Source organism: Mirounga angustirostris, unplaced genomic scaffold (genome assembly GCF_029215605.1).
Source record: "Mirounga angustirostris isolate CCGP_5_RB_7025 unplaced genomic scaffold, mMirAng1.0.hap1 SCAF_6, whole genome shotgun sequence".
In the NCBI taxonomy this organism is placed as follows: Eukaryota; Metazoa; Chordata; class Mammalia; order Carnivora; family Phocidae; genus Mirounga; species Mirounga angustirostris.
Window position 1 is genome coordinate 115,532,031 of NW_026991714.1, and position 20,911 is coordinate 115,552,941.

Below are 20,911 nucleotides of genomic sequence, written 5' to 3' on the forward strand. Positions count from 1 at the left end.
CTGTACCTCCCATGAGGACAGACCCAAGACTAAGGAAGTTTTATGTGTCTAATAAATAGAACACAATTTACACTTTAAGACCCTGAAGCACAGAGAAACTGAATAGTTCATATGGAGCTTCAAAGTATATGCTGATATAAACCTACTACATATGCTTATCGAACAGACCTTTCCCAACATCTATTGCTGAGTATTGCCAATAATGCTGTTACTAATATTATTGTTAATAATAAAATGTTATTTTGTTATTACTTACACAAACATTTATAATAATCATTCTTCCTTCATGCCCCTGCTAGCCCCAGCAGTCGGGGCCACTTCCCTGCGTTCTGCATAGGACCAGACATCGGTGCAGGACTCACCACTACAGACCCTGCGTCTAGCACTACTCTTCTGCTACACCACGTGACGTGGGGTTCAAGTGTAACCATGCTGCAATGCAGACAAAAGCAAGTGTGCTCAAATGTAACTGCACGTTCCCTTACTTCCGGCTTTGAATTAAGAGATGGTTCACACCCAAGTGTTTCCAAGAGGTACCTGTGAAACATGACTAGTACTAGCTTCCTTTCCTCCCCCGCTTCCCTGCTCTACAATTCGTTTCTGACCTGCATATCTCCATTGAGAATTCTGTAAACTTCTTTGGAATCGATAAAATTTTGGTAGACTTTATGTTGTTCCTCTGTAAGACGGCAAAATAAGACCTATGGGGGTGGGAAAAAAAAAACAACAACCCAGAGAATTAAAATAATTAAAACATCAACAAAGTTTTCTAATCAAAAAAGTACAATGTATACAATTTTAACAATGCACCTCTTATTTTAAAAAGCCAAAATGGTGCCCCATCTCAGAGCTAAACAAAGACACAGTTACCCCTTCTCATCAGCCCCTCCACTTCTGCCATCCATCCACCTCCTGGTCCCTACCTACTATCCCAACAGTCCCCCAATACTGGCTTCCTTCCCACAACAAAGTTCAGGACCAGATGCACAAGCCCTCCTCCATCCTAGCCTCCAAGTGCTCAGACTGTCTCACCGCCCATGCCCCTCGCCCACACTTCCCTTCAGCACACCTGACCAGAGACCCTATCCTGGAGGCCAAAGCACAGGTCCATGAGTTTACCAGACCTGTCCATCCTCCCAGCCCGATTGTGCCTGTTACTCCATGCCAGAATGTTCCTTGACTTTCTGCCTCTCAATCTTCCTCTTTCTTCATGTCCACTCTATTCCTTGGCTAGTCATAAACCCAAGACATTTTCCTTCAGCTATCCCTTTGCCACCCACTACATCTGCCTTGTAAACTTCCAAATGAAGACTGACTCAAACACCTGCCTTTTCTATTCCTTTTATGCTAAGTGCTGAGTGCTGCTGGAGAACCTCACCCATCTGGGCAGTGTCTTGCTCCTGGTCTCGGGGAGAATTCTGCAGGCACTCCCTGCTCAGCCCCTTCTGTAAACCCAGAATGGCTGTGACAACACTCCTCATTCTCCCCAAGCCACCTACTGACCTACCCACCTTTGATTCAATCTCTACTTTAAAAAAATCAAATGGACACGTGGGTGGCTCAAAACCTTAAATGCCTGCCTTCGGCTCAGGTCATAATCCCACGGTCCTGGAATTGAGCCCCTCATCAGGCTCCCTGCTCCCTCCCCATGAGGAGTCTCCTTCCCCCTCTCCCTCTGCCCCTACCCTCCTGGCTCGTGCACTGTCTGTCTCAAATAAATAAAAATCTTAAAAAAAAAAAAAAAAAAAAAACCCACACACAACAAATGAAAACATCAAAAACCGAAACCAAGGCTATCAGTCATGATTCCCTAATTTTCACCCCCTAAAATTTATCTACTTTATCCACCTCACTTTGTTTTCCTTTATTTTCAGGGGAACAGCCAGCTCCCTGTTTGGGAAGAGGGCAACCCTTTGACCTTCATACCAGATCTAAAAACCCTCTCCTCTTCCTCTGGACAGTGCTCTGCCACCTTAGACTCTCCAAAAAGTGATGGGGAAAATTCCCTAAAAGGATTTATGTATAATCACCATCCCCACATACTCACCTTCCAGCCTCTTCTGGTCCCAGCACAAGCCTGGAGGGCATGGCCACTGAGAAAGTGCTGTGGACAAGCTAATGACTTCCTAGCAGCCCGCCACACTGAGTCCCTAGGCCTCAGGATGCCACTTGCCCGAACCCACCTCCTGCCTTTCTGCCTGTCCTCCTGTCCTCCCAGCTAGCCCCTCCTGGTACCGTCTCCACAATGCTGCAGCTTCGCTCCCCTCGTTCCGTGTATGCGCCTTGGGCAACCTCATCCCTGCTCATATATTCACGCCTTCCCTGCTCAGAGGTCACAACTACATCCCTGCCTAGAACTCTCCCCTCAGAACCTGAGGCCCATTTATAACTGCCTTTGGGACAGGCAGATGTGCCGTGAGCACTTCAAACGACCCGAATCAACTCACAAATATCTCCTCCACACTCTGTCCTTTTGAAGTGTCTGGCAGCAGATCTGTCCCAGCATCTAAACAGGAAACCTGGGAAGCACCTGCCAGCCCTATACCCTCCGGGGCTCAGGCCCATGCCCTCTGTGGACTCTGGAAGGACCACCTAACTCATCCCTTTGCCTCCATTTTCCTTCCCTTCCAATGCTTTCACATGCTGCCTGAGTGATCTTTTGAAAATATGAACCTGAGTATTTCTAATTCCTGATTTCATAAATTTGTATTTCAGTCTTTTAAATACAATGGCAACAGAGAAAAGCCTTTCCTCTGTTAACCACAAGGTTAACTGAACTAAATATTCACCAGATGCTTAGTTTCTGCTAATCAGTTTTAGGTGTTACATGGCACTTTAAGGTGGGTAGTAAGACAAAGTCCTGATCTCAAGGAGTTCTAGTCAAGAGCCTAGTGGGGGGCGCCTGGGTGGCTCAGTTGGTTAAGCGACTGCCTTCAGCTCAGGTCATGATCCTGGAGTCCCTGGATCGAGTCCCGCATCGGGCTCCCTGCTCGGCAGGGAGTCTGCTTCTCCCTCTGACCCTCCCGACCCTCCCCCCTCTCATTCTCTCTCTCTCTCTCTCTCTCAAATAAATAAATAAAATCTTAAAAAAAAAAAAAAAAAAGAGCCTAGTGGGATCTTACAACTTCTGTTGTGGGAAACCTGGGGGTGTGGTGGGTGGGTACCGTGGAGGAAGAAAAACCTCCAGGGAGAGGGAACATCACATGCAAATGGAAAGACAAGTGGCACATGTCAGGAAAACAGGAACTGTCTCCAAGCCATGTGCCTTGGCTGCTACATGGATTACAAAGAAGAGACATTCTGGGGCTCCACAGTGAAAATAAATTGGTGCAAATAAGCTAAATCAGGATTCTTGATGTTCGGAAGAGGGACATGAAGGTATGTCAGCAGGAAGACAAGTCCTGGAAAAACTAAGCCAGTGACGCTGTGCGATACTGAGTGGAGTGGAGAGTGCCAATGGCTGGGAGAGCAGTCAGACACTGGCTGCCCTAATTTACGAGGATGTGGAGCAAAGAAGCGAGAGCATGAAAAAGCACAAATAAAACAGCACAGCAACAACCGATGGATATGGAATGAGACATAGCACAGAGCACCGTGGCCTGAGACACTGGCGGGAAAGGGAGACCTGTAAGGAGAATGCTAAGATCAAGGGCTGACTTTGGAAATGAGTTTGTGGGGAGGGAAGAGGCGGGGATGAAAGCAGCCTTGGTGACAGATCTCCAAGATCCTTTATAGTTTTGACACTGAGAATCTACAACGTATTTACTGTTAGATGTTGAAAAGAGGGTGCAGTTACCTGTTGAGACAATGGAACCCAGGACGGGCCTTAAATGGATGCCCCTTTTACAACCTAAGTCAGATGACATCACTGCTTGGCTCAGTGTCTCCCTGTGAACTGCCTCCTCACTCACAGTAAAATCTGAAGTCTTCACCATGACCAGCAGGCCCTGGTGACCTGGCTGGCTAAGTGACTTCTCCCTCCAAGTGCTCTCATCCTTCTTCCTGCCCTCAGGCCACACTGCCCTCCTTGCTGGTCCTTGGAGGTACCAACACCCTTCCATTTCCATTGACCTGGAACGCTCTTCTTCCCGAAACCCCATGCTTCGCTTCCTTTACCTTCTTTAGGCCTCTGCTCAAATGTCTGTTTATCAGAAAGGAGACCTCTCACCATCCCTTGTAAGAAGCCCACTTCCCCAAATCCTCGCCCTACATGCCCCATCCCACTGACCCTGCTCAGGGTTTCCTCCACATGACTGCTGCCTGCTGGGTGACGTATGTGGCTACGACTGTCTCCCCTCCTCAAGAACGAAGGTGAGCAACGGGAGAGCAAGCAGCTGCTCTGTTCACTGCTATCTCCCACGAACATGCCTGGCCCCTCTGATTTGTGGCATGAATGAGTTGGGGGCTTGAGGAAAATGGACAAGTTCAAAAAGTGCAGTTGCAGGCATCTGTGTGTTAATACGAGAGAGATCAAAGCTTGTGGACTGAGGAGGAGTCCTGCTGAGGGCAGATGCCACAGCAGCTCACCTGTCACATGCAGGTGTACACAGAGACCAGCTGTATACACCCGCAACCACACCTGTCAGCCTCACCAATTCTGCATATGAAAAGCAGAATAAACAGCCAAGTATGTCCACGCATTAGGAATGGGTTGGTAACTCCTGGATTTACAGACCTGTTCATTTTTATCTGGCAAAGAAAGGCTCATTTTGACATCTGACTTCATTCTCCGCAGCAGGTATGGATTTATGGTATCTCGTAAGACACACGCACATTTATAAGCTGTTTTAACCTTTAATAAGAGAAAAGGGCAAATAATTACTTATGTTTAGCAAATGCATTTGTTCTTCTCAATTGATTCCGATGTTAAAAAAATTTTTCTAATGAATTTATACAAAATTGGCTGGAAATGGTTGGAAAATGGTTTGGAAAAATTAGGATAAGTTCCATATACTCCAGGTGGTACCTTTCAGAAGATATCATCAGTTTAAAAACTTATTAACCAAAGTGTACAACAAAAGAACTGGTGATTTTGTGCCCTATTCCTCCTCCATACTTTGCTTTAATTATTATTATATTGTTAAACCCTAAAGTAGAGATTTCTTCAGTCCTCGACTACCCTCTAGGGAAAAAACGGCTTTCAAATGAATCTCTGTTTATAATCTTGCATTCTCCAAAAGCTACAAAGGAACTGCTGCTCTGTGAGACTGAAGATCAAAAGCTAACTCTGGGGGAAAGCTGTAGCCATGGGAGCAACCAGATAATAAGCAGAGATTACTGCCCACTGGGGACTTAGGAGAGTAAGTTCAAGAAAAGCTCTATGATCCCAGAAATGAAAGGTCACTCTAGCCTGAGATGGAGCATATGGTTCTGTAATGGAGCATATCCACATGAGATGCGTATTAACTGTATGTAGAAAAACAAAGATCCCACAGCTCAGGAAAAACACCCTCTGCAGAGGGTAATTCACTTAAAGGCAAACAAAGAATTCAATAAATTATTGATACTTTAAAAAAAAATCTAAATAGGCTTAACCACCTAGTAAATTACTATTTAATGGAACAAGAAAAATTCCAACCAAAGTCTAAGTTTAACAAAATTAGCTGCAAAATAAATGACAATAAAAAAAGCATGACCATAACACATACAGAAAAATTCATGTTAAAAAATTAACATAGGGGCACCTGGGTGGCTCACTCAGCTAAGCATCTGCCTTTGGCTCAGGTCATGATCCCAGGATCCTGGGATCGAGCCCACACTGGGTTCCCTGCTCAGCAGGGGGCCTCCTTCTCCCTTTCCCTCTGCCTCTCCCTGCCCGCTCATGCTCTCTCTCTCACTCAAATAAAATCTTTTTTAAAAAAAAATAACACAGTGAAAATCATTTTAAAAGACCCTAAGTATACCTCACTCAACTATGTATACACATATGTACATATATATGTGTGTTCACCTTGTGTGTATGTGAGTACATACACAGAAAAAACAGGATTTACTTGGAATAGCAGACAATAACAAGTTCAATTAATCAACAACTTTTAGTTACAGGTAACCTCGTAAATGTATCATTCAGACACAGATTAAAAATTACCCTTAAGATGATGATCAGGTACGTACTATGGTTTGTAATACAGAGATGATAAATTTCAAAATTTAACATGACTTTACAGTCCCACCAAGGAAGCAAGTACACTGTTTAAATCTTCCTAAAAACATATACAGTATGTAAGGAAACTATCTCCACATCCCCACCTCTACTCACATATTTCTCCTCCAGAAGCACGAGTGAGCTGGATGATAATGCTGGAAAACCAGGGCTGGGTTGGTGAGTGGCCTGGCAGCTCATATCTGTTCTCTCTCCTGCCTGTCCACCCCCTCTGGAGAGTTCTCCTTCTACCACCCCTCCCTGTCCCTGACCCACTGTGGTGAACTCACAGGGGTCAAACTCACAGTGGCTGGGGATGGGTCTGTTTTTCATAACCAACTCTCCTCAGAGGAAGAACTAAAACTCTAGAATGTAGTGGGAATGGGAGAGCAAGGAAGACTAAGAAACCCAATCTTAGCCTTGATGTCCGGCCACGTTCTCAGTCCAACTTTCCTAGGCAATCCTGTGCTTTAGGCAATAAAGCTAATTCTATATTTACTTCCCATCTGCCTCCCTGTCTCTCTGAGTACACACATGATAGGGATCCAACTGTATTTCTCTTAACTATCACTCCCAACTTCCCAGTGCCATGTAAAATGAAGACCAACTGAGCATGTCCATGTTTCCTTCCTATTCCTGACAAGGCAGAGTGACAATTACTCCCCAGTTCTGCCTATTCCAGAGCTGAGGGACCTTAGGCCATTCACCAAACCACTGAGTCTCAATAACCTTGAGCAAGAAATGAGGAGGTTCTTTCAGTTATTTTTTTCTTTTCAGTTCTAAAATCTAAGCTTAACATGCAAAGCTAAGAAGCAGGCCATATTCTTGGTAGTTAATGTTTTTTCCCCTCACCTTCCTCAGCCTAGCACAGTCATTTCTCCCCCAAGAAGCCTTTCTTGACTCCCACAAGCTCTGATATTGGATATCTCCCCTCATCACAGTCATCATTATGATAATCTCACTGGACTGAGAACACTATTCAAGGGAAGGTTCTGGTTGCCAGCCACCTCTCATCATTTTAGCCCCAGCCTGACACAATAAATATCTGCTGACAGACGATCTTCTTGGGATTCAGTAACTCACGGCAACCATGGACTTAAAAAAGCGAATATAAAACAACACCTCTGGGGAGCCTGGGTGGCTCAGTCAGTTAAGCGTCTGCCTTCAACTCAGGTCATGATCCCAGGGTCCTAGGATCGAGCCCCACGTCAGGCTCCCTGCTCCGTGGGACGTCTGCTTCTCCCTCTACCTCCTCCCCCTGGCTCGTGCTCTGTCTCCCTCTCTCTCTCAAATAAACAAATAAAATCTTAAAACAAAACAAACAAATAAAAAAACCCAACAGTTCTGCTCCCAAAGACCTTATACCTACAAAGGGAAAATAGGTAAGTACACAGACTTCTAACATAAGGACGAAAGAGACCATATTTACAGAGTCTCCAAGTCTCTCCCTACAAGTGATTTATTAATTCCAAAGGAAGTGGTTAATTTGAAGAGTTCAGAAATCTGGTAAATACCACCTTACCCCAGTAATCAGATACCACCAATTGTCACCACCCATGAAGGATAAACCAACAGCATGTGCCTCCAGAGGTGAAGCACCGAGAAAGACAAGTCACAGAGAATGGAAGACAAACCAAAAGTGAGGCTCATTCTACAAAATACAAGGCCCATAGTCTGGAAAGATATCGAAGTCACGAGAGCTAAAACAAAACTAGAGGAACTGTTGCAGATTGAAGGAGGATTAAAGAGACAGGGAAACTACTTGAACAACTGGCAAGATGTGAATGACTATAGACCTCAGAATTGTATCGGTGTTAAATTTCCTCCTGATTTGGATGTTTTTACTGTGGTTACGTAGGGGGATGTCCTTGTTCTTAAGAAATACACACTGAAGGACTTGGATAAAAGGGACATAATGTCTACAACCTGCTCTCAGATGAGTCAGGAAAAACAAACAGTATAAATTTGTGTGCACATGTACAGAGAAGTAGGAAAGGAGGAGGGAGGGAAGGAAGGAAAGATAAAGCAAATGTGGCAAAATGTTAGCAAATGCTGACAACTGGTGAATCTAGTGAAGAGCATAGGAGTTTTTTTCTAATTCTTGCAACCTTCTGTTAAGTTTGAAATTATTTCAAAATAAAATTTCTAAAAGAATGGTATAAAAGAAGGACAGCAGGGATTCCGTGGAGGAAGAGGGGCTCTTATAAAAGTTAGTTATAAGTCATTCCATCTCAAGTATTAAAATGATTTTTAACAATCCCCTAATTTTAAAGGTCCAAAATTCTTTCTCTAAGTATTTTTAAACACATAAATGTCTCTTTTGGTAGATGGCTTTATTTCTGGCTCAGTCATGACCTGGTGGGTGCAGGCCCCACCTGAGGGCTTGTGCCCTTCACCACGGCTGAGGTCTGCCTCCACATGCCACAGACCGCCCTCAGGTCAGCGTCCTGATGTTCCTGTCTGTGACAACCCCCTCCCCCAACTTCTGCCAGTCACCCAGGTCTAAAACCTCAAGGGTCAGCTATAGCAAGCTCACCACTTCCACCCCATTTCCTTTATCTTAGCGGCCCCCACATCTTGTTTGTTCTACGGAAAAAGATGCCACTTGGAACTTTTGCTCTCCACCTTCTTTCTCAGAACCACCACCCAAGTCCAGGTCCAGGTCCTCATCGCCCTCACCCCTAACAATTCCTGGGGGTCCCTCACCACTTGCAGCCTGAGGGACCCTCCAAGAGCAGCCCTCTTTCAGCCTCCTGCTCAGACACCTTCAGTGGCTCTTCGCTGGCTGAGAGCCTCTGCCTCCCTTTCAAGGCCCCCATATCTGGCATCCACACCTTCCATGCTACCCCACAAGCATCTCCAGTGCAATGAGGCATGTCTCTTCACTGTGGCTGGTAGCCACACAACACGACTGTGTTCACACCACTGCCCTAATCTAGAATGGCCCCACTCTTCTTGGCCTGTTTTCCCAGAATCGGATCCTCTCTGAACAACTCAATCCTCCCTGGCTTCCCCTTTGCTAAGCTTTGACACTATCTTAGAAGATGCACTAAATTATATAGTGTCCAGAACTGATTCATTCTTGTTTCATAATTTCTGACCGGTTTTGAATACATTACATGATTTTTTAAAACTCATCTGGAAAAATATGAGGTGTCAAGCAAAAATAATTTTGTGATTTTTGGCAGGTACCAGTTTATAAGCTTGGCCATTTCCCTTAGATTACGAATGACGTGACTACAAAGTATAGTATTAAGTAGGAACAGTTTAAATATTAAAACACCTAGAAATGTCACCTGCCTAATACGTTACCTGCACCGGGGAGGCATTTGAATATCCCCCCATGGTGATGGGGACCGAGAACTGCTCCATGAACACGGGCAATGTGCCTAACTTTCCTGGGAAGATGAAGTCAAAGAGCGACCATAGCTCCCGGAGGTTATTTTGCATCGGTGAGCCAGACAAGATGATGCGATGAGGGGTGCGGAACTAATTGGGGAAAGAAAACCCTTTTTTATTAAATTCACTTTTCAAGAGATGACCACCATCCCCACCCCAAAATATTCCCATACACTCCTGGTTATTTAACACTTTTACGTATCATTTTAATCATCTCCAAAATGTATACGTTTTATGCAATATAGAAAAACAGGGAAGAATTTTTCTTATTGTTCAAGCTGAATACTAGGGATGAGAGTTGGATCTGGTTACATTCTAACAACTGACCCCTACGAGAGACAGTCAGTAATGTGAACAATGAGAATTTTTAAAACCATGATTATGGGCAAGAATAAAAAATTTTCTGCATTATTTCCACCTGGAAATCTCCCTTGCTATAAAAAAGGTCATACCTGTTTGCAAGCAAGGGTGACAGCAGCGTTTGGATTTCGAATTTTGTGCCCCTCGTCCAAGATCACATAGTGCCAGTCATGTCTGCTAATGTCATCCTGCATCAGCCGAATGTAGGAGTAAGAAGTGATCAAAATGCCATGACAATGAGCAATATCTCGAATTAGTTTCTCCTAAAATGATGATAAAATGGTAAAGCCAGTTTTAAATAAGCTCATTTAAATAAACTAAATGAGCATGATTCTTTAAATGGCAACCTTTCAATGATATAATCTAATGCATTTTAAAAATATGTACACAATCATAATACATACGATTACAATTATACATTATCAGCACTGGAAGTTTATGTTTCATTAATCTGTAACTGGTAAACACTGACTACTAGATCTACTATTAAGGAGGAGGGCCCTCTCGGCATCAGAGAAATCCAAATCAAAACCTCAATGAGATACCACCTCACACCAGTCAGAATGGTTAAAATTAACAAGTCAGGAAACGACAGATGTTGGTGGGGATGCGGAGAAAGGGGAACCCTCCTACACTGTTGGTGGGAATGCAAGCTGGTGCAGCCACTCTGGAAAACAGTATGGAGGTTCCTCAAAAAGTTGAAAACAGAACTACCATACGACCCAGCAATTGCACTACTGGGTATTTACCCCAAAGATACCGTAGGGATGTAGGGATGTAGGGATCCGAAGGGGTATGTGCACCCTGATGTTTATAGCAGCAAAGTCCACAATAGCCAAACTATGGAAAGAGCCAAGATGTCCATCGACAGATGAATGCATAAAGAAGATGTGGTATATACATACAATGGAGTATTATGCAGCCATCAAAAGGAATGAAGTCTTGCCATTTGTAACAACGTGGATGGAACTGGAGGGTATTATGCTGAGCGAAATAAGTCAATCAGAGAAAGACATGTATCATATGATCTCACTGATATGAGGAATTCTTAATCTCAGGAAACAAACTGAGGGTTGCTGGAGTGGTGGGGGTGGGAGGGATGGGGTGACTGGGTTATAGACACTGGGGAGGGTATGTGCTATGGTGAGCGCTGTGAATTGTGTAAGACTGTTGAATCACAGACCTGTACCTCTGAAACAAATCATACATTATATGTTTTAAAGAAGAAGAAGATAGCAGGAGGGGAAGAATGAAGGGGGGGAAATTGGAGGGGGAGACGAACCATGAGAGACGATGGACTCTGAGAAACAAACTGAGGGTTCTAGAGGGGAGGGGGGTGGGGGGATGGGTTAGCCTGGTGATGGGTATTAAAGAGCACTGGGTGTTATATGCAAACAATGAATCATGGAACACTATATCAAAAACTAATGATGTAATGTACGGTGATTAAATTAACATAATTTAAAAAAAAAAAGGAGGGCCCTCAAAAGAAGACTAGAAAAAGTTATCATATGTAAACACTTATCCAATATTTATTTTTCTAAAATATTCTGTGTGTCAATTCTTGTTAAACTTAAAACAACAAGATAGATGGGAAGTGATTTTTTTATTTTAAAGCCAGAAAAAGAAAATGAGAGAAAAGCCAGGGTCTCGAGACAAGAAGACAAATCCAGGCACTCTACTGATACGGAACATGAATTCCAGGAGGGGAGAATACAAAAGGATATAAAAACAATGATTTTTTTAAAAGATAGAAAAAAATTCTGAAGAGGAACAGGAGTCTATAGAGCAAAACGTAATGGAGCGTCAGGCAGAAACAATGAAAAGAGACCTATACCTAGGCATATACCTACTAGAATTCCAAAAGTAAAGAGAAAATGCTGTAGCTTCTAGTCAGAACAAAACAGAAGAAGAAAAGATTCCCTTCAGAGGAAAAATACTCCACCTGAGTTGGATAACTCTTCTGTTTCTCTGAACTGTCAGAAAGCAAAGAGACAATCTTTCCATAATTCTAGGGGAAACGCTCTGACCCTGGAATTCTGCATTGATCCAAACTGGCAGTCATGCTTGACAGAAAAAATAAATTCCACCTCCAGACAGGCAAAAACAGAAAACAGACCAGCCAGAGAGAGGCTAGGCACAGTACACTACATATCCAGCCAGGGCAGAGGTATGGTCACTAAAAGAACATGGTCCCTCACCAAGGGCAGAAGAAAGTGTGCCTGGAACGCACAGCGCCTGCAGAACAGCGGACAGCGGAGCCCCCTGACCCAGAATGCTCATCACAGACACAGCACTCCCAGCAAGCCCCTGCAACAGGACAGAGGTCCTGTTACAAACCCCTGGTCTACAGGGGAGGAAACTGTAATAATACACCAGGTCACACAGCTGGGAAGTGGTGGAGTCATGATTTGAATGTAGACAGGGAGCCACCTCCAAAGCTGATATTAACTCAATCTTAGGCAACGCTGCCTCCTACTTCACCGTGAAAGAATAAAAAGATTTAAGGGAAAATTACATGTAATACATACACCAGTTCTTTAAAAAAAATCACACGTATTCTCTGCCTTTCCAAAGTTCAGTTAGCTTCTTCACTTTTACAAAAGACCTACGTTCGTATCTGTTTTTGCCGACCAAAAGAAAGCCAAAAAGGATTTTCGCTTTTATGAAAAAAGGTGAGTTTTTGTCTTTGTTTCGCAGTGAGCCATTATGAGGCAGCGCACACCCTGAGCACGAGAGTGGTGCCACCAAGCTCCTTGCCCGGGAACCACACTCAGCGTCTGGGCAGCAAGCGCTGTAGCTTTGAACTGGATCTCTGAACACCTATGCATTATCTCGATTTATTTTGTGCATGTTAGCAAGATGTGTCCTAAGGTATCAGAAAAGCCTAAGAGAGGTTACTGTTTGGGTCTAGGAAAGCTCAAGAACTTTTCAATATAAATTAATGGTAAGTGCTTCTTCAATTCGAGCCATTTCGGGTTTTATAGGAATGCTCTACTTTTGGACAGTAGGGAAACCTGTATTAAAACAGTAAGTAAATATTATTAAGCATAAATCTAAAGTATAAAAAGGGATATATTTTTAAGTGTCACTATAATTCTTATTTAACAAAACCTAGAGTAAGAACAGGAGGAAATAAAAGTACACTAAAAATCCTGCCCCATCCAAGGGTAGAAAGGAGTACAAGTGACAGACACTGTCTGGTTTTTTTTTTTTAATTAACGTATAATGTATTATTTGTTTCAGGGGTACAGGTCTGTGATTCATCAGTCTTGCACAATTCACAGCGCTCACCATAGCACATACCCTCCCCAATGTCTATCACCCAGCCACCCCATCCCTCCCACCCCCACCACTCCAGCAACCCTCAGTTTGTTTCCTGAGATTAAGAGTCTCTTCTGGTTTATCTCCCTCTCTGGTTTCGTCTTGTTTCATTTTTCCCTCCCTTCCCCTTTGACACTGTCTGCCTTTTAACTATAAAAGAAAAACAGGTTGGATTACATTTGTAAAAAAACAAGCCCATCTACTGATCCATAGCTGCTACTTCCACATAAATACAAGAATTAGACTGTATAATTATCAAACCACTCTAGGGGAAAAAACTAATAGAAAATAGAAAAAAAATCAGGAAAACAGAAAATACAATAAACAGAAAATACGATCGCTGGTTTCAGACTAAATATACCAGAAGTCTCCACAATGACAGTGGGTTATTAGCAGCAAGACTTTCCAGGGGGTACATACAGCCAAACCCTTAGACCAAAACGAGCCTGGCACTGAAAGCTGAAAATATGGGAACTACCCAAGAAATGCAAACAGAAACAGGGTAGGACTAGAAATACAAATAGCAGACAAAACGAACTGAACAGGAACAGAGAGGGATATTTTATATTTTAAAGGCAACAGTGCGCGCTGGAGGAGGAGCCACGCACTTTCACCTACCAACAAGCCCTGCACCAAACCAGGGGTGCAAAGCCCTCATAGCTGCGCTGACGAAGCAGGACATCCACAGCCTGCAGGGGACCAGGCGCAGCCTCCCAGAGTTTGACAGACCAGAAGAGAGAAAGTTAAGATTAAAGAAAACAAGAGGTCAAAAATTAAGATACAAATGATCTGAGCACCACCATCCGTGAGCTCCTTTTAAGAGCTATCAGCAGAGTTTCTGACCACACAAGGAATACTCATTCCTCACACGCCACTGAGGCTAAAAGCAAGCTGAGCAGTCAGTCAATGCAATCTGCTAAAAAAGGAAAATGAGAGAATAAGATAAAAACAAAACTTAGTGGACCATAAAAAAAACAAAACTGGTAGAACTGCAAAAGCATAAAATGAAATAGCTCACTGAAAAAAACAAAACAGACAAAGCTCTGTCAAGTCAGCCCAAAGAACAGACTCAGCTGCACAGCGTGAGGTCAAAAGAGCGCAACCCAGATGTAGATACTACACAAATGTGTCTTCTCACCACTGCCCCCATTGAGCTAATGCCAAAACCCTGAACACTTTGACAGAGGACAACTGTTAAAAAAAAAATAAAGTACCAAAATGGACCCAAGAAAAATGAGACAAACCAATCAGAGCAATTACTGAAGAACCTGAAAAAGATGGTATGCTCTTCTCACCAAAAGTCAACCAGACCCAAATGGTTTCACGAGCAATGTAGGAATCCATCCTGTTGTTTAAACTATTCCAAAATGCAGGAAAAGACAGGACACATTTCAATTCATTACTGTAAGGCTAGCAAAACCCTGTTTTCAAAACTAACAGACACACCACACTTACACGTGTACTCCCTACTAGAGATCCATTACTTATAAATAAAATCTAGCCGTATATTAACCTAATAAGGCTCATCACAGGAATATAAGAAGAGCGAAGTATCAGGAAACCTAATGCAATCATTCATGTAATCACAATTATGCAAATTTTATAAAACTCAACATCTTCAAAAATGATTTTAATATTATGTTAATAAACTAGGATTGGAATATTTTTTAACTCAACAGAGTATAAAATGGTGTAGTACGAGCCAAAAACATTTTGAAAGAGAAAAACAAAGAGGGAGAAATGACTTTCTCATGTCATAATACCCACTCAAAACTTGCGAGTTTATAAAACTGCTTTAGAGAACACCTACGATACCCAGTACCCGGTACGTATTAAAGGTTCAACAGGGAGAGCTATGTTATTATTATGACCACTACTTTGCAGGCTTCCTGTTCATGGCTTTCATGAACAGTTTTGGTTTTCAATGCCTGCACAGTCCTACATTGAAGACCACAGCTGATTAACCATTTCCCAACTCTGTACCTTACGGTGAATGCACAGTAAAAACCTCAGGGCTCACAGCTTTCCAAACACACAGCCAGGTTTCTCCTGGACTCGCCTCCCTCCCCTTCACCCCGACTACACTGCTAATCCACCACTACAGGCCCCGCTGCAGCTCCTAGTGCCCATGAAGAAAAGCGGGCCGTGCAAAGATGCGGGGCTCCACCTCACACGCCTCATCCCGCCAGTCCCGGGACTTTCAGAAGCCAGAGCTGATGCTAAGAGCTCCTCTGCGCCTAAATTTTCCACGGAGACTGTGGACAGGCAGCTGCCACAACTCTACGCCCGTCTTCCCCGCCAGGAGAGCAGTGGCTGCTAGAAGTCATAAAGCAGCTAGGACCCAAGAAGGCAGCGGACCGAAACCGAGAATGTCCGTGCCCAACTCTCCTCTAGGCCTGGAGCTCTGTGCACACACAGAGACGAGGGGGGATGAAAACAACTGCCAGTGTTTGGGGCTTCAAAACCAACAGAGGACAGATTACCACCCACGTTTATGAAATGTCCACTGGGTCGCAGCCAGGCCCTGCAAATGTGCATCCACTTGCTTGGGACCCTGGAACTCCTGCAACTGCTGGATGCAAAGACTCACCACGGCCATTCCCTTAACGCCCCCACCCACCAAGGAATGCCCCCCTGAACTGGATTCTGGATGCCACTTCACCACAGCTGAGCAAATGAGATGCCAAGTCTCTCAAATACACACCACTGGCACCATGGTCAGCTTCTTTTGCATGTTTAATAAGGACTGAAGTTGATTTGGAAAATTCTGTAATGTTAAGCCATAGAAATACACAATTTCTACCATATTCAGAAAGATGTATGATGATGAGTAATAATCAAAAAGACCCTTTCATAAGAAGCGTAAGAATTTTTTTTTTTAATGTCCCTATTGACAATGTAACTTCCACTTAACAGCCACTGGGTAAAAACATCATCTAAGACTATTTGTTTTCACCTGATTCAATCTCAGAATTCTAGAACGGCCCAGACTGGAGTTTCAATAATGGCGAATTGTTGAATATTACGGACGTCTCTATCCAAACACTTAAGACAAATCATCTCGGGCGGTTTCAAATTAAAAGCTTGTAAAATATGTAACCTCTCCTAGTTTTTGCAATTAATAGGGTACATCTGCAATTAGCCTGACTTACTGAATGCAGTGCGGTTGTCATTAAAAGACGTCTGTGAAAGCGCTGCTGTTATTACGGAGGCTCAGGAGACCGATCCCTCCTAGAGGGCAAACAGCGGACCGGTAGAAAACAAGAGCCATAAATCACACTGTCAGGCAGCGGGGCGAGCGGGCTGCAGCAGAGGCACAGGAAGGCCATTCACGGGAAACACAGCGCGGCTTCCCGGGCAGGATTTACGGCACCTGTAATTAATTAAAATTTCCTTCAAGCTAAATCTTTAATAAACAAGGATTTGTGCTGACAATGAAGAAAAAAGGGGCTCCAGCACCATAATTCTACAATCCACCTCACAGAACAAGCATATAGCATCTATCATTTCGTGTATCAGGTGTATACACCGTCTCTCAAGTTAATAGGAATTACATCACTTTGTGTTATAATTTGTGTACTTGGAATGGGCCTGAAATATTTAGGATGCTGGAGGGACCATGTGGCCCTTTTCTACTTCTATTTGCTATGTTTTTGCCTGCCTCCCTTCCAGCTCTTTAAAAAGCCAAGTCCTCTGACTAGTGTTCCAGAAAACGGGCCTTTTTAAAGAACACGTGATGGCAGTTTCATCAAACAGCCATGTTTTCCTGTGGTTTGTCCTTTAGTCACACCTTGTGTTTCGCAAAAAGAATTTTAGCATGCTATTTCATTGTATCCATCTGGGGCCAGATGCATCTGGATGTGAGGAAAAAAAAGGTCTAGACGTGAATGCCCACAAACATGTTTGATAAAGCAAGTGTGAACCTTCAAGCTAGCAAGTATTTATACTGAATCAGTCAGAAACAGCAATCTTTTCTTTTGACTACCAAGAAAAATGGTCTACAACATTCTTTATTTCTAACAGTAAGAATTACCTGAGTAAATGTTACATGCCAAGGACGACACTAAGCTTCTCATGCATACCTATTACCCTCAACAACTCTTCACAAAATTACCAAAAAATACTCATTTTTTGGAGATCAAACTAGGCTCAGAGAAGCTAAGTGATTTGTTCAAGGTCACAAAGCTGTAAAATGGCAAATCCAAGATTCAAACCCTGATCTGGTAATGATAAAAGCTATGCTTTGGAACCTTTGTGCTATTGTTGCATTTCCCACTCTCATGCCCCTAAATGCCACAGGTTTGTCAAAATGCGATAAAACTCTTTGAATTATCAAAAATATTCCACAGAATTACTATATCTGTAGGATATAACAGGAAAAGGTGGCAGAGACAAAGTGACTACTGGTTCAGAATACAAGCAAGAAATTTCTCATTAAACATCTTCCAACAGGGCGCCTGGGTGGCTCAGTCGTTAAGCGTCTGCCTTCGGCTCAGGTCATGATCCCAGGGTCCTGGGATCGAGCCCCACATCGGGCTCCCTGCTCGGCGGGAAGCCTGCTTCTCCCTCTTCCACTCCCCCTGCTTGTGTTCCTGCTCTCACTATGTCTCTCTCTGTCAAATAAATAAATAAAATCTTTAAAAAAAAACAAAACAAAAACATCTTCCAACAAATTGGAAAAAAGTGTCCTTAATAATTAAATAAACTTCGTTTAACACAGTGCTAAAGATGCCACCACCCACTGTGAGTTATGAGGTAAGTACCACAAAACTGCCTTCTTTTATTATCTTTTCAGGTATTTTCTCTCCCCAAGAAAATGGCTAGTTTTTCAAGGTCAGTTAAAAACATCATATCCATATTTTGGAGCCCTAACAGCCTCAATGTCATGTTTATAGTTACTCAATAAATGTATGTTAATCAACTCATGTATCAAGTTTCTCTATGTTAGAAAAAAGGGATCATAAAACACGAGAAAAGGAAAATCTTAGATTCCTATGAAATGAGATTTCAACTGACCATTAAAAGAAGATCCAGAAGACTGAAAATGTCTTTATCTGATTTGATTGTTTGGTTGAAAATACCAGCCACATATTTTTCTGCATGGTTGCTGGGTTTGCATCTGATAATTCTAAATTATGCTGTCAATCAAAGAGAGTACTAACAAAGATAATACAGGGTCACATGGTGAGAGAAGTAGGAAGCTAAAAGGCAATGTAAGGAAGAAGGATGATGGATGTGTTCCATTCAGAAAGTGATCATCTGATGCCTGTGCTCTAAATGAAAATTTTTTTTTTAATTTTCAAAATTTTACGTCCTATCAGCCACAACAAATCATTAGGAAAATAAAGACAATCTACTTGAATGAGAAGCAGAACAATTACTGAATTAGACTTTTAACTTTTCTAAAGAGAAATTCTCTCCTCTTCCGTATTTTCTCCAGCACTGGATGTCCCCATGCCAGAGCACCGTTATCTGGACAGGCCCGTGGGCACAGAAAGCTCCCCCATGGAGAAAAAGAATCTCAGCTGATAAGGACAGAAAGGAAGTCAAGCATTAGATGCTGGGTTAGAGGTCAGACAGAATATTTGAAACATGATTAAAAAACATATTTAACTGTAATCTAACACAGTATCTGCAAGCCAACAGGTGTGCACGGGGTGGTGACAAAGATCTTCATGAACAAATATTAAAAGGAAGGAGCAAAGGTATCAAATGTCACTTTGGTGTTTGAATCTAGCAGCTGGAGTTCTGATCTTGGAAGTGTTACTAACAAGGTCTGTGCAAACGACTTAATGTATTTTTAATGTGTCCTCATCACAAATAATAAACTGATATTAACAATGATAAATAATAAACTGTGTTTCTAAGTCAAGAGTATGGTTTGTAAGATGCAAACGAACACCTTTTTGGTCTTTTGCATGCCAACTTACATCTTTAGGGATCGGGGATACTTTATAATGGAAAAGAAACAGAGTTAATTAAGGGTCAGAGGAAAAACACATGTCTACTGCTTTTTCTCAAAAGTTAAATAAGAAACTTCAAGTTAAGGTCCTTAGCAAACTGTAAAGCACCAAAAAAATTATGAACAATCACATATATGCATGTGTTTGTGTGTGCAAAACAACCTCAGAAGATGGAATCACTGCAAACAAAAGTGAAATATCTATTCTCTAAAGCTCTGCCCTCCAAACAAGGAAGCAGGGCACCAACGGAGACATTTCATTTACATGAAGATAGTTCTTCAGGTTATAATAAAAGAGGAAATGCAGGTAAGCTATGATAAAGGTGAAAGTGAATATATGCCCTTCAGTAGCCCAAAAGAGATAAAGAGGAACATACGGAAAATGTGCCTTTTAAAGAGAAACATCAAGTAACGAATCCTGCTGGATTTTGCAATACAAAACATTAAGAAATGTCAACATACGATGGAAATGAAAAAAGGCATCAAAAATGTTTTACAAGGGTGACAAAAAAGGTATTTACAACAATTTGGTTTGACTAGAAAAACAATCTAAATGGTTATTTTTATGCTGTTAAAAATCACTGTTTTGTTTTGTTTCGTTTTGTTTTGTCCACAGAATTAACCCTACTTCATTAATTATTTTAACTCAGTTTGTTTTCCATTTATCATTTAAAATTCAGGGCAAAGTCAGTTGGTTTAACAGCAGCTAGTATAAGCAAGATTCCATCTCACCAAACCTGAGGTACCAAATTATAGAGACTCCTGATTGACTTCTATCAAAAGTTGCACTTACTCATGATCGTGAACAAAACGGGAGTTTGGAGGAAAGGGGTACTGGGTGAAAGTGCAGAAACAATGGAGTTCAGGAGCTCACGTGTCTAACTCAGTGAGGCAAACATTCAGTAGCTCTTTCAGGCATGCTGCTCTCCTGTGAGTCCACAAGAGCTCACTCAAGAGCTCCAAAGACTTGGGAAAGAAAGAATTCATAGCAAACTGCCACTTTGTGTCAATAAAACAACCTGCAAACCCACAGTGAAGAAGGGCAATTATCAGCTATTCAGCAAACAGTCTGGATGGTCAGATCTGAGAATTAAAAAAGCATAATACAACCTCTCTGTGCTACCCATTTGAGCACAAATAACCTCCTTTTTAATCGTGTGACTAAAATTACACATTAGTGAAGAAATTCAAAATACAGTGCTTGTGCTTACATGATGACCAGATTCAGAGAACACAATTTAACAAAAAAGCAATAGGAAAAGCAACAAATTAGGAAATTCTCAAAATGGCAGGCTGTTCTCTTGTTCATTAAAAATATGTTGAAAAGCATGTTAAATGCATTTACCAATGAGGAGTTACTACATTACACTTTCCTAAAACTGTGGAAAGCCACTAATGGCCCGAATCCAACTAGTTAACTGCTCTCTAAGCCCCCACTGTATGGTCCCACTCACACTAGCAGGCTCGTGGTGCCCTGTCTGTGCCCAGTTGTGTTTAGCTGGACAACAAACACGTCTCAAGGCCACTATGAACTGTTAGAATGATAAAGCCTACATTCATAATTGTTTTGAAAATACAGAGCTCTAAATTACATCAGTAACAGTAATGCATAGAAGAAACACAGGAACATGTATCTGAGAAATACAGGGATCGAAGGAAAAACAAATATGTAAAATGGAGACGTTTAAAACCAAGCAAACCAACAGGTACTGAAGTATTGTAGT

At 42.4% G+C, this 20,911-nt stretch overlaps 1 protein-coding gene across 4 annotated transcripts in view; it reads right to left on the reverse strand.

Annotated features, from left to right (window-relative positions):
* The window catches only part of ERCC6 (ERCC excision repair 6, chromatin remodeling factor), a 72,484-nt gene that overhangs the window by 11,632 nt on the left and 39,941 nt on the right, over positions 1-20,911 (reverse strand). For all 4 annotated transcript variants that reach the window (XM_045878290.2, XM_045878291.2, XM_064594943.1 and 1 more), the window contains 4 exons: positions 9,994-10,164; positions 9,455-9,631; positions 4,676-4,792; positions 606-701 (listed from right to left, as the gene is read on the reverse strand). In XM_045878290.2, coding sequence (XP_045734246.1) covers positions 606-701; positions 4,676-4,792; positions 9,455-9,631; positions 9,994-10,164 — 561 coding nt within the window. The remainder of the gene's footprint in view (positions 1-605; positions 702-4,675; positions 4,793-9,454; positions 9,632-9,993; positions 10,165-20,911) is intronic.